We start from the raw sequence: 13294 nt of genomic DNA, 5'->3' as shown, positions 1-13294 counted from the left end.
GGACAGGGATGAAGGGTGGCTCCATCAGCAGCCCCAAATCCCGCAAAGGCAGCAGCTGCAGTCCCTCCCTGCAGAGCCCGCAGGACACGCTCCTGCCCCGCTCACATCTGACCCGGCTGCTCCTGGCACGCTCCCCTGCCACCCCTTCCCCTGACCTTCAGCTCCACTTACGGGATCTGTGCTCACTCCAGAGGGCTTCTCCTACGGGCTACCTCAGCACACACCCCCTTCCCACCCACAGGGAACCTGGGGAAGGAGCCAGAACTTCCCAAAAAAACCCTTTCCCATCTCCCCCGCGCGGCCAGCGCTGCTCTTCCCCTGCCCAAGATGAAGTGTAGAGGAGCCAGAAGAAAGGAGCCTGGTACAAAGTACAGCTGCAGAGGGCAGAGATTTATTTTCCATCCCTTTCCAAGGCAGCAAACACTCCACAGTTCATGTTTACTCCCAGTATCTCCACTCCCCCGTTTGCTCCTTGCTCCTCCGCTCCCAGGGCTGGCAGAGACCGAGGGAGCCGGGGCAGGTTTGGAACCCCCAGCTCTGTGCCAGGGTCCCACCAAAGCCCGTCCCCAGCGCTGTGGGGGCCTGGCTGTGCCACCCCAAGCTCTGCAGGGCTGGCACCGAGCTGGCAGCAGCTCCAGCAGGACACAGCAGGGCCCTGCAGGCTGTCATGGGGCTGTGCTGGCACCAAGGTCAACACTCATAACACACACACACACACCTGAGCTGCTCCAGAAGGAAACTCCATCCCTGCAGTGCTGATCCCTGCTGGCTGTGCCAGGGAATGGCCGTGGCAGCAGCCCAGCCTGCCCAGCTCATCCCAGGGCTACTTCTTGTGCTTCTTCTTCTTCTTCTTCTTGGCCTTGCTGGCTTTCCCGGAGCGCTTGGGTCTCTTGCTGGAGGGCTCGGCTCCGGCGCTGCCCGAGGCCGAGCTGTCCGAGTCCGACCCCGAGGATTGCTTGGCCTTGTGCTTCTTCTTCCTCTTCCTCTTCTCCTAGGAAGAGCCTGGCAATGTGGGAATGCTCTCCCCGCTGCCCTGCAGGGCAGCACGGGCACCGTGCCCCAGGAGCTCCCCAGCACCGCCAGCCCCCGGCTGCAGGGCCCCGAGCTCGGCAGAAACCACAGCACAGGGGCAGCAGCACGGAAATCCCAGGCTGGGAAACTCTGGATAACTCAAAGGAGAGCTCGTGCCCTCCATTATTTCATTGCTCTTTGTTAAGTTGGGAGGATGAGGCTTGTTTTTTGCCTAACAAATGGGTTTCTAAAGCTGCCATGAGCAGCATCCCTGCAGCCCCAGCCTGCCAGGACGGGAGCATCCAAACACTCCTGCTCCAGGCAGGAGAGCCCAGCAGAGCTCAGTGCCCTCCTGAAGATGTGGCACAACCTCCCTGAAGATCTCACCAGTGCCCAGACTGGATGGGATGTCCAAGCACCAGGCCCAGGGGCCAGCTGGGCTAAAAGGAAAGGAGCTGGCAGCTCGTTTTTAATCAAACAGGACATTTTTAGGGAGCTGGAAGAGCAAAGAGAACACTTAGAGCATCAGGCAGGACCCTCTGGGATTTCAGGGACGGGAGCAGAGGATGGAGCTGCTCCACACCCACCAGGCTCTTGGCACTTTTTAGTTCCACAACAGCAAATGATGTCACCCCAAACCGAGTCTGTTTTCCTGTGGGTTACAACAGACTCACCACAAAATCCCTGAGCCACAGAGGAAAGGCAGAAGCAAATCCTTCCAGTCCTAAGAGGATGGGAAGGAGTTAAATCCTCCAGAAAAGGGGATGCAGCAAGGAGAATGTTCTCAAGCTTTTCCAGCCCGTGCACATGGTGAGAAAGCTTGAGAACCACCCAGAGTTTCATCCCAGAGCTTGGGAAACTTTCTCAGGATGTGAGGGCTGAAGGCAGGACAGGATGTCACACGCGCTCCTGGGGATGGAACGGGGACACGAAAGCACACGTGGGCATTGTGCTGGCTGGAAAAAATCAACAAAGCCTCACTCTCCCCTTCTGGGGGCTTCCAACAGCCAAGGTCACTCCAAGAGAGACAAATTCCTTTTGTGGCACACAGTGGGGCTCTTGGGGTGTCCTGTGCAGGGCCAGGAGCTGAACAAGTGATCCCTGTGTGTGTCTTTTCCAGCCCTGGATATTCCATGATTCTCTGATCCTTCCAGGGCACAGCAAATCAGCACAGCCTGGGCTGGAAGTGCAGCAGGAAACAGGGAGAGCTGAGCATTCCCAGAAAAAATGTGGCTGCTCCATCCCTGGAAGGTGTCCCTGGCACTGGATGGGATTTAAGGTCCTTCCCACCCAGCCCATCCCAGGATTTGGTGACTTTTGGTAGCAGGAGGCAGCGGTGCTGCAAAATCTCCTGCTCCAGCCCGCAGCTTTCCCCAGATCCCAGCCCTGGAGATCAGCGGGTCTCAGGGAGCTGAGGGAGTGCCCAGGTCTGTGCCTGCAGCTGGATGGGGCTCAGCTCGGCTCTGGGCACACCCAGCACTCCAAACACTGCATTTTGGGGGAGGATTTGGAGAGGATTTGGCCCCAGCAGCTCTCTCAGCGCAGAGGGCTCAAAGCACAGAGCTGCACTTCACGGTTCCCTGCACATCCTGCCCCACCTCTGCGATTACCACACCAGAACCCAACAAAAGTGTTCCAAAAACTCCCTCCAAGCCCTGCTGGAGCTGCCAGCAGGCTGGGCTGGAGCCTGAGTGTTGGTTTTCACGGAATTCCTTCCCCACTGCTCCAAAACTCCTCCAAGAGGGGCCCCTCAGCACTCCAGGCTCCCTCCTGCCCTTGGTGAGGAAACAGCTCCAGGCTGCTACAACAGCTCGTTCCTCCCACAGGTATTTGAGATAAGAGGGGAGTGCCCAGAGCACTCCAAGAAACTGAAATATTTCTCACCAGACCCTTCTGAGTTGTGATCCCATTCCAAGACTTTGTATCTTGTCCTTGTGGAAAACCCAGACGGATTTCTGAGGTCTGTCTGCCTCCCCAGGGCTGTGCCAGGAATCCTTCTAGATTTTATTATTAATCCTTCAGGGTTTTATTCTTTATCCTCATTCCACCACCCAATTTCATTCCAAACAAGATTCATTACATCAGTCTGAAGGTGTTTTTGCATCCCCTGTTGGAGGAGCAGTCAGAATGAAGCTGAGGAGAAGAACTCAGCCTAAAGCCAGTAAATAGGCAGTCAAGCTCTGGAAAATTTGGATTAAAATAATGTGTGAAGGGCTGTGCCCTCTTAATGCCATGGAAGAACCAGTAAAACCAGTAAAACTGAGGATGGAGCGAGGCTGGATGAGCCACAGGTCACAGAACAAACACATTTAGGTGTGGTTTTCACACTGCAGGAAGATCTGGAAATCTTCCACAAGGGGAGGAAAAGAGCAGCAGAGTCCTAAAAAAGCCCCAATCCCAAAGGCCATCCAAAACCACCTCAGGGGTGAGCTGTTCCATGCGGAATAAAACTCGTAAGGAACTTGGAAATGGATGGAAACCCCCCAGTTTGAGGTTGTGTGAGCAGAAGTTGGGATGAACCGGGAGGATTTCAATCCCTCGGTCAGCACTGCAGGTTTTTTCTTGGCAGACAAAGGCAGCAGGAGGATGAGAAGGGCTCAGCCATTCCCAGCCTCCCACACAGTCCCTGCAGGGACATCAACCTCCCCCAGAGCAGCAGGAGCTCCCTCACCCCGTGACCCCAGGAGGAAAAGGGACACCGAGCCTGGGGCAGCCCAGCTGTCCCACACAGCCTCATGGAATCCTGGAATTGTTCAGGCTGGAAAAGCCCTCCGAGACCGAGATCGGCCGCTCCAAGCACGGCCCCAGGTGCCACATCCACGTCCTTCACCAGGGACAGGGACTCCACCCCTGCCAGCACAGTTTTACCAACCCTTTCTGTGAAGGATTTTTCCCAAGTATCCAACCTAAACCTCCCTCAGCACAACCTGAGGCTGTTTCATGGCATCCCTCACTCCCTGGGAGCAGCCTCCTGCCAGGCCCCCCTGAGCCCCTTCCCAGCTCCCTCAGGAATTCTCCAGCCCCTTCCCAGCTCCCTCAGCAATTCTCCAGTCCCTTCCCAGCTCCCTCAGGAATTCTCCAGTCCCTTCCCAGCTCCCTCAGGAATTCTCCAGCCCCTTCCCAGCTCCCTCAGGGATTCTCCAGCCCCTTCCCAGCTCCCTCAGGAATTCTCCAGCCCCTTCCCAGCTCCCTCAGCAATTCTCCAGCCCCTTCCCAGCTCCCTCAGCAATTCTCCAGCCCCTTCCCAGCTCCCTCAGCAATTCTCCAGCCCCTTCCCAGCTCCCTCAGCAATTCTCCAGCCCCTTCCCAGCTCCCTCAGGGATTCTCCAGCCCCTTCCCAGCTCCCTCAGGAATTCTCCAGCCCCTTTCCCAGTTCTCTCAGGAATTCTCCAGCCCCATTCCCTCCCCTGGACACGCTCCAGCCTCTCCCCTTCTCCCATCTCCCGTTTTCTCAGGGATTGCAGGGCCAGGGCTCAGTGCTGCCACCCGAAGATGTCACTGTCACACCACAGACCTGGCTCCAGCTCCAGCCTGGAAATGCTGAGAGGCTCAGGCAGGAGGGAAAACAGGCACGGGGAACCTGGCAAGGTGGGGAAAAACAGGGTGAAGATCCTGGAGTGTCACAAGAGAGGAAATCTCTGGGAAAAGGAGAAAAACCCCAGAAACTGTGAGGAAACGTGGGATCCAGGAAAGCACAAAACGCTGGCCCTGAACAAGCACAGATGTTAATTCTACTGCTCAGTGGAGCTGTCTCTCTGAAACAGCCCAGCCCCACACTGGTGTCACACACATGGCACAGGCCAGCAAGGAGATTGTCCCTGAATCCATGGAGTTATCTGTAAATCCCCAGAGCTCCAGGGAAGCACGTGGTGGCTCCCAGACAAGATCACAGCAGGCGCTACAAGGGAACCATTCATCTCCAGGATCCCACATCCTGCTTCCAAAAAAGCTCCGAGTTTTATTATTCCAGCTCTGGAAAGCATCTGAAAACTTTTGATGTCACCCTTGAGAAGGGAGGGAGATCAAAGGAACAAGTGGGATTTCAAGGAAAGTTATTAATCCACCAACCCCCCAAAAAATCAGGAAGAAATTCAGGACAGAGACCGACATTTCCTGCAGGAAATCTTGCAGGGCAAGACTCCACTGGGAATCCCCATCCTGGTGGATGGGCAGGGGTAGGACAAGCTGTTTGTGCTATTTCTGCACTTCTTTGTGTCATTTTTCCCCAAAACATTTCAATAACTGGAGCCCTTTCTGCCTGTTGCCACTCTCCAGGGATACAGAGTGGCCACAGAGCTGGAAAGAGGGGAAAGTACAGAGAAAGGGCTTTGGAAGTGTAATTAGAAGTGGGACTATGAAGAGGCTGATGGAAGAGTTTATTTATGGAAGTCTTGAGCTGGATTGTGGCTGTCCCTGGATGAGTCCCAAGCCAGGCTGGAGCAGTGTGGGACAGTGGGAGGTGTCCCTGCTGATGGCAGGGGTGGGATGGGATTTAAGGTCCCTTCCACCCTCTGGGATTCTGTGAACACTCATCCCTGAAAAAACCTGACCACCAAAAGCTCCTGGCTTGGGTTGAAGCTTCACCTGTGTTTTATTTTATCCCATCCTGCTGCGAGGCTGAGGTCAAACTCTGCCTGGAAAATGTCTCTGATCTGATTTCACAGGGACAGCGACTGCTCTGGAGCCTGGGAATGCTCCCTGTGCAAACACAGCCGGGGATTTTCCCCCAGAGGGTGCAGATAAACCCAATTCCCACAGCTCTGGCAGGGTCAGGACACCCCTGCAGCCAGCAGGGCACCGAGTCCAGATCAGAGAAAGGTGCGAGGGCAGGAGAAAGGAAAACAGATCCCTGGCAACAATCCCAGGGGTTCAGGCCACTGAAGCAATGCCCACAGAGCCTCCCAAAGAGCAGCAAAAGCAATTGCCATCTTTTTCTCACTCTAAGAGTATCTCTGGAGGAATGTGTGCTGCAGCACAAAGCCAGCTTGGCAATGGAAGGGAAAAGCCAGGAATTGGTGAGAGATCTGCAGAGGAGGCCCCTGTTTTGCTCCAGAACCTGCCCAAACCTGAGCCCCTTCTCAGCCCACAGCTGGCTCCTCACGGCCTCCTCGCTGGAGTAACTCAGGAGTAACTACAGAGCAAACTCCCACCCCCATTTCCTTTTCCAGGCCACCTCGTACCTTTCTCCTCTTTTTTGCAGCTTCCTCAGCCTGGCTGATCTTCCCATCCCCTCCACGTGCTGCTGCTGCCCCCTCCTCTTCCTCCTCCTCCTCTGGAATGAGGCTGTACTTGGTTCCTCCAGGCTGCACAAAGCACTCCTTGGCAAAATGACCTGGAGAAAAGGTGGTGGAAGGAATAACACAGCCTCTTTTCCTTCTTTTTATTTTTTTTTTAATAAATGCTTTTTAAAAAATTATTTTTCATAAATTATTTTTAATATTTTGATAAATTATCTTTAATAAATTATTTTTAATAAATTTTTAATATATGTTTTTAATATTTTTTAAATAATTTTATTTTTTAATAATTTTTTAATATTTTAATAAATTCTTTTTTTAAAATAAGTTTTTTAATAAATTCTTTTTAGTAAATTTTTTTTTAATAAATTCTTTTTTTAATAAATTCTTTAATAAATTCTTTTTAATAAATCCTTTTTTAATAAATTCTTTTTTAAAATAAATTCCTTTTTTAATTTTTTAATAATTTTTTTAATAAATTATTTTTAATAATTTTTAATACATTATTCTTTTAATAATTTTTTAATAAATCCTTTCTTAAATAAATTCTTTTTAAAAAATTCTTTTTAGTAAATTTTTTTTAATAAATCCTTTTTTTAATAAATTCTTTTTTTAAAATAAATTCTTTTTTTAAAATAAATTCTTTTTTTAATAAATTCTTTTTTTAATAAATTCTTTTTTTAATATTTTTTAATAAACTCTTATTAATAAATTCTTTTTTTAACAAATTCTTTTGAATAAATTCTTTTTTAATAAATTCTTTTTTTAATAAATTCTTTTTAATATTTTTTAATAAACTCTTATTAATAAATTCTTTTTTTAACAAATTCTTTTGAATAAATTCTTTTTTTTTAATAAATTCTTTTTTTTTTTTTAAATAAATACATCTGGCACACCTGAAGTGCTGCTGGGGCTCTTTTGATTATGAGCCACAAGGAAGACAATCCACACTGGACTTTTTTTACCCTGAAATTTGAACGTGCCCTGATGAAACAGGACAGGGAACACAACCCAGGTCATTCTGGAGGGATCAGTCAGGCAAGAAATAAAACATCCTCATCTCAACACATAAAAATCTGTCTCTGCAGGAGCTGGATCAGCCCAGAAAAGAGTGGGGGAAAGGTAAATGGGTGTGACTGGCACCTGGAAAATGAGTGAAGGCACAAGGAGAGGGAAATTCAGCTCTGCTGGTTCTACCCTTTCTACTCTGGAGACATCAAAGCTGACCTACTCAGAGCTGCAGTGGGAATCTGGAGAGCTGGCACCTGCTGTTACAGGAGACACCATTGTTAAAAAGCAGAAAATAGAAAACAGGCATAACCCTGGTTCTGGGGTTCTTTAAAATAGTGGTTTATATATAATAGTTCTTTAAATAGCAATAATTCTTTAAAATGGTATTTTAAGGATATTCCTGTGCCACAGGAGAGCCCACACTCATCATTAACCTCCTCCAGAACAGCACGAGCCCCATTAAACATTTCCTCCAAATAACACAGCAAAAACTCCTGCACAAAAAAAGAAAACCTACTTTGTGCCTCAGCTGATGCCTGAGGTTTAACTTCTGTATTTCCCAGATTCTGATTTATTTATTTTTTCTGGTATTTCCAGACACTGCATTGGTGCATAACTCTGCAGGGCTTTTTAATAAAATTTAATTTAATAAATCCCTACTTGACTCCTTTAGCTCTGCCCAGCCTGTGCTGCAGGGAGCATCTCCAGGTATAAATAAATCTACTGAAAGGCACCACAGAATGGTTTTCCCATTGCTGAGCCTGGAAGAACATCATTTCAGCACATCACCAACTTCATTTGAGCTGCAAATTAATTAAATTTAATTGAACTTTATTTGTCCAGCTGAGCTGGAGCTGATGGACACTCAGCTCTGGCTGCCCCTGCAACTCTTTTAATCTGTTTTTCTCTCACTGATTCTGCTCCTCTTCTTCCCTCTCCTGGATTTCTCTGAGCTCCTTTGGACAGTTCCTCACGGGGAGTCTCAGTTCTCTGGCTCTGATGGAAACTCCAAAGCTCGTTAGGATCTCGTTCCTTGGGTTAATTAGGACGTTATCACAAAGACTGGAGGGTTTTCCAGACTTTTTACACAAGTTTAAATCAATAAAACCTGGCACACTTTGGGTTCTGATGGCACCAAATAGATGTAATGTTATGTTAATGTTATGTTAATGTTATGTTAATGTTATGTTAATGTTATGTTAATGTTATGTTAATGTTATGTTAATGTTATGTTAATGTTATGTTAATGTTATGTTACGTGCTATATATTATATATCACATTATATATTATTTTATATTATATATTTCATTATAATATAATATAATAAAAATTACATTATAATATATTACTTATTATATATTATGTTATATATTTTATGTTACATGTTATAAATTTTATATTATATTACATTATATATTATATATTATTACATATTTATTAAACATATATTATATGTTACACATTATATGTTACATATTATACATTACATATTATATATATTATATATTGCATTACATTATATATTATATTATAAAAATACATCTATTTATACCCTATTAACTATAGACACCTCTATTGTTTTTATACATTAACAAATAAGTTTTCTCTATCTGCTTAAATAACTAAAACTGTGACTTTGAACCAATCACTCTTTGTGCTCCTAAAATTTGCAGGATCATGGAGGAGAAGGGAGAAGGAGAGCTAAAAACCACACTTCTTTTTCCTCAATCTTTACTCCATGTATTAAACACTCTAAAATCCATATTTTTTATTTCAGTGACAGACTAAACATTCTGCTGCTTCCTACCTGATTTTTAATAACTCCTGGCTCACCCAGGGATATTTGGGAAGCTCTTTTGTCAGTGACAAAAGGGATTAATGCATTTTTGGAGAACTGGACCAGGAGAGAAATTCTCCATCTCTGGACCCCTGGCAGTGCCCCATGCCAGGCTGGATGCTGGAATTTGTCCCTGGGGGTTGGAATCAGCTGGGATTTACTCTCCTTTCCAACCCAAACCGTTCTGGGATTGCAGCCATGAGGCAAACACTGCTTCAGCCCCTCCAGGGTCCCTGCCTGGCAGGGACACAGCCCCACACCCACCTTTGCAGCCACATTTCTTGCACACCGTGTTCAGGACGGCCTCCAGGGTGATCTTCTGGCTGGTGTAATCCCTGAAGGTGCGTCTCTTCCTCTCATCCTGCCTGGGAGGACAACAACAGCTCACCTTCAATCCCTCGTTTTCTCATTCTCACCTTCAATCCCTCATTTTCTCATTCTCACCTTCAATCCCTCATTTTCTCATTCTCACCTTCAATCCCTCATTTTCTCATTCTCACCTTCAATCCCTCATTTTCTCATTCTCACCTTCAATCCCTCATTTTCCTCATTCTCACCTTTAATCCCTCATTTTCTCATTCTCACCTTCAATCCCTCATTTTTCTCATTCTCACCTTCAATCCCTCATTTTCTCATTCTCACCTTCAATCCCTCATTTTCTCATTCTCACCTTCAATCCCTCATTTTCTCATTCTCACCTTCAATCCCTCATTTTCTCATTCTCACCTTCAATCCCTCATTTTCTCATTCTCACCTTCAATCCCTCATTTTCTCATTCTCACCTTCAATCCCTCATTTTCTCATTCTCACCTTCAATCCCTCATTTTCTCATTCTCACCTTCAATCCCTCATTTTCTCATTCTCACCTTCAATCCCTCATTTTCTCATTCTCACCTTCAATCCCTCATTTTCTCATTCTCACCTTCAATCCCTCATTTTCTCATTCTCACCTTCAATCCCTCATTTTCTCATTCTCACCTTCAATCCCTCATTTTCTCATTCTCACCTTCAATCCCTCATTTTCTCATTCTCACCTTCAATCCCTCATTTTCTCATTCTCACCTTCAATCCCTCATTTTCTCATTCTCACCTTCAATCCCTCATTTTCTCATTCTCACCTTCAATCCCTCATTTTCTCATTCTCACCTTCAATCCCTCATTTTCTCATTCTCACCTTTAATCCCTCATTTTCCTACAAACACACCTGACCACGAGGATTTTAAAGGTTGCTCTCCAGGTAAAACTTTCTAAAATCAAAGAGCAGAGCTGGCCTTGGGCACTGCCAGGGATCCAGGGGCAATTCCAGCCCCTCCCCACGCTCCCAGGGAACAATTCCTGCCCAAAATCCCAAAATCCCACCCATCCCTGCTCTGCTCAGATTTACCCACTCAAGGGAAACGTTGTTGGGATCCAGGTCCTTCCCCGTGCCTTGGTGAACAACCTTCATGGAGAGGGAGAGCTTCAGCTTCTCATCCTTCACCTGCAAAACACGGAATTAGCGGGACTAACGACCCCAGTGCTAATTAACACACGGGATATTTGATTGGAATTGGGGTCACCTCCTTCCCAATGAGCTTCACCCAGACTTTGTCCCCGACATCGACCATCTCGGAGGGTTTGTCCACACGGCAGGAGGACATGTGGCTCCTGTGGACAAGGCCTGGGGACGGGAGAGACACAAAAACAATCCTCAGATTTGCCTCCCAGGACAGCAAAACTCCCAAACTGGGCACAGAAAATCCATTGGGGTGTGGGAACAATGTGTTTTTACACCATTAATAAATTAAATTTTAAAGTTGATAGTGTTTATTTCCTTAGTTCATCCTCTTTTTCAGTTCTGTATGGACAATTCTGCACTGAGACTCAAATTTCCAGTTCCCAAATTGGGTGCAGAAAATCCCTTGGGGTTTTATTTATTTATTTATTTAATTTATTAATTAATTACATTTAAAAATTAAAAATATCAGTTTTGTTTTAATCTTTTTTCTCCCCACTCATTGACACTGACCATTAAAAGCAGGAAATTGGGCAAACCACCTAACTGCAGATTAAACAGTCTGCCATTATCTTCAAATAATTCTCTGAATCAAAAACCTCCATTAAAATATTCTGAAGTTAGCAAAACCCCAAAATAGCCAGAATTTACAAAAAAAAAACAGCCCCAAGATATCCTGAGGAAACCAAAACCCCAAAATATCCAGAATTTACAAAAAAAACACCCCCAAGACACCCTGAAGTTACCAAAAATCCCTCTGAGTCTTTTCTGGCAATCACACAAAACTCCATCAACTTCAAAATGCTTCCCAAGAAGTCCAAATTTCTTCCTAATTTAGGAAAAATTCCTTTCCTGAGCTTTTGCTACAAGCCTTTAACCCTGAGGGGGCTGCTTGCCTCAGACACAGCAACGAGAAACAACGGCAGAGACACAAACCTTGCTTCCTGCAGCCTGGGATTTTGATAAATGCCCCAAAATCTGTCACTGCAGCAACCTGGGGAAAAAAAGCACACGAGAGCTGAAGCTTTTCCCAGGGGAGAAGCTGCACAATGAACCTGCACAGCTCACCTGAGCTGGGATCAGCAGAGGATCAGGGAATGCTTGGGTTTGGAGGGATCTTAAAGCTCCTTTTCTGCCCCCTCTGCCACCCCAGGGACAATTCCAGTGTCCCAAACCCACCCAGCCTGGCCTTGGGCACTGCCAGGGATCCAGGGACAGCCACAGCTGCTCTGGCAATTCCAGCCCAGCCCCTCCCCACCCTCCCAGGGAACAATTCCTGCCCAAGATCCCACCCCAATCTCCCCTTTTCCAATCTCAAGCCATTCCCTGGGTCCTGTCCCTGCAGGCCTTGTCCCCAGTCCCTCTCCAGCTCTCCTGGAGCCCCTGCAGGCCCTGGAGGGGGCTCTGAGCTCTCCCTGGAGCTTCTCCTCTCCAGCTGAGCACCCCCAGCTCTCCCAGCCTGGCTCCAGAGGGGCTCCAGCCCTGGAGCAGTTCCAGGGGCTCCTCTGGGCTCTCTCCAGCTGCTGCTGATGTTGGAATTCTGTTGGAATTCGCAGCTCTGCAGGTGGGAATCACCTGAGTGGGGCAGAGGGACTGAACTCCCCCCTTTTCCTGCTGCCCCCGCTCTGTGGCTGTGCATGAACACAGCCAGAGGTGTGCACAGTGCAGAGCTGCACAAACACACAAATACCAAACAAACAGCTGAAACACCAAACAAACAGCTGAAACACCAAACACAGAAACACCCAAACACAGAAACACCCCAACAGCCAAATAGCAAACACCCCAACAGCCAAACACCCCAACAGCCAAACACCCCAACAGCCAAACACCCCAACAGCCAAACACCCCAACAGCCAAACACCCCAACAGCCAAACACCCCAACAGCCAAACACCCCAACAGCCAAACACCCCAACAGCCAAACACCCCAACAGCCAAACACCCCAACAGCCAAACAGCAAACACCCAACACCCCAACACCCCAACAGCCCAACACCCAACACCCCAACAGCAAACACCCAACACCCAAACACCCCAACACCCAAACACCCCAACACCCAAACACCCAAACACCCAACACCCAAACACCCCAACACCCAAACACCCCAACACCAAACACCCAAACAGCAAACACCCAACAAACAAAACCCAAACCCCAAACAGCGAACAAACACCCAAACCTCCCCCGGGATAAACCCCCCGCAAAGCAACACAAGGAATCCCGGCAGAGCGGCCCAGGCTCCCCGCACCTCGCCCTGGAAGATGGAGAAGAGCTCGGGCAGCGGCTCCATCGCTCCCAGAGGCGCCGCTGGATTCGCGTCCCGCAGCTCCTGCGGGGCGGCCTGAGGGGAGACAGCTGCAGCACGGAGCCCTCAGGGCTCAGCGGCGTCAGGAGCGCGGGGAAGCAGCCGAGCGGAATCTGCAGGGATGGCGCAGAGCGCTGCGGCGGGACGGCCCGGCGGGGGCTCCTCACCGCCCGCGGCAGCACCACCGGAGCGCCGCCATGGCCTCAGCATCCCCCGCCGCCGCCGCCATGGCCTCAGCATCCCCCACCCGCCGCCGCCATGCCTTCCTGACGCCAAGGGCCGCGCTCTCCACCAATCACAGAGCGCAATGCTCTCGGGTCGCGAATCCAGCCAATCACTGTTACCCATGCGACACAGCGCGCGCTCTCCGCCAATCAGAGCGAGGCGCGCCAGA

At 48.3% G+C, this 13294-nt stretch overlaps 1 protein-coding gene across 6 annotated transcripts; it reads right to left on the bottom strand.

Annotated features, from left to right (window-relative positions):
- Positions 1 to 369: 369 nt before the first annotated feature.
- On the bottom strand, positions 370 to 13206 carry ZCCHC17 (zinc finger CCHC-type containing 17). Of its 6 annotated transcripts, none has more exons than XM_086863384.1 (8): positions 12844 to 13190; positions 11529 to 11586; positions 10657 to 10757; positions 10486 to 10577; positions 9362 to 9462; positions 6192 to 6343; positions 4526 to 4591; positions 370 to 991 (listed from the first exon to the last, which is right to left on the bottom strand). In XM_086863384.1, exons 1-8 carry the CDS (start codon positions 12883 to 12885, stop codon positions 824 to 826), a joined length of 780 nt encoding a protein of 259 aa, XP_086719510.1. In that variant the 5' UTR covers positions 12886 to 13190; the 3' UTR covers positions 370 to 823. The 6 variants fall into 6 exon arrangements, with proteins under 6 accessions (XP_086719510.1, XP_086719511.1, XP_086719513.1 ...); XM_086863385.1 differs by having other exon boundaries at positions 370 to 988; XM_086863390.1 differs by lacking the exon at positions 370 to 991 and adding an exon at positions 1299 to 3861.
- Between the last annotated feature and the right edge of the window lie 88 nt (positions 13207 to 13294).

Source organism: Cyanistes caeruleus, chromosome 26, assembly GCF_971803275.1.
Source record: "Cyanistes caeruleus chromosome 26, bCyaCae1.hap1.1, whole genome shotgun sequence".
Classification (NCBI taxonomy): domain Eukaryota; kingdom Metazoa; phylum Chordata; class Aves; order Passeriformes; family Paridae; genus Cyanistes; species Cyanistes caeruleus.
This window is presented reverse-complemented; position numbering and strand designations above follow the sequence as displayed.

Excerpts from the sequence above, each read along its gene's own strand:
- ZCCHC17 (XM_086863384.1), bottom strand. The coding sequence starts at position 12,885 with ATGGAGCCGCTGCCCGAGCTCTTCTCCATCTTCCAGGGCGAG. Across the intron at positions 11,587-12,843 it reads TCTCCATCTTCCAGGGCGAG|GTTGCTGCAGTGACAGATTT; the intron begins GTGCGGGGAGCC and ends TTTTTTCCCCAG. Across the intron at positions 4,592-6,191 it reads CTGCAAAAAAGAGGAGAAAG|GTTCCCCGTGCCTGTTTTCC; the intron begins GTACGAGGTGGC and ends CCACCTTGCCAG.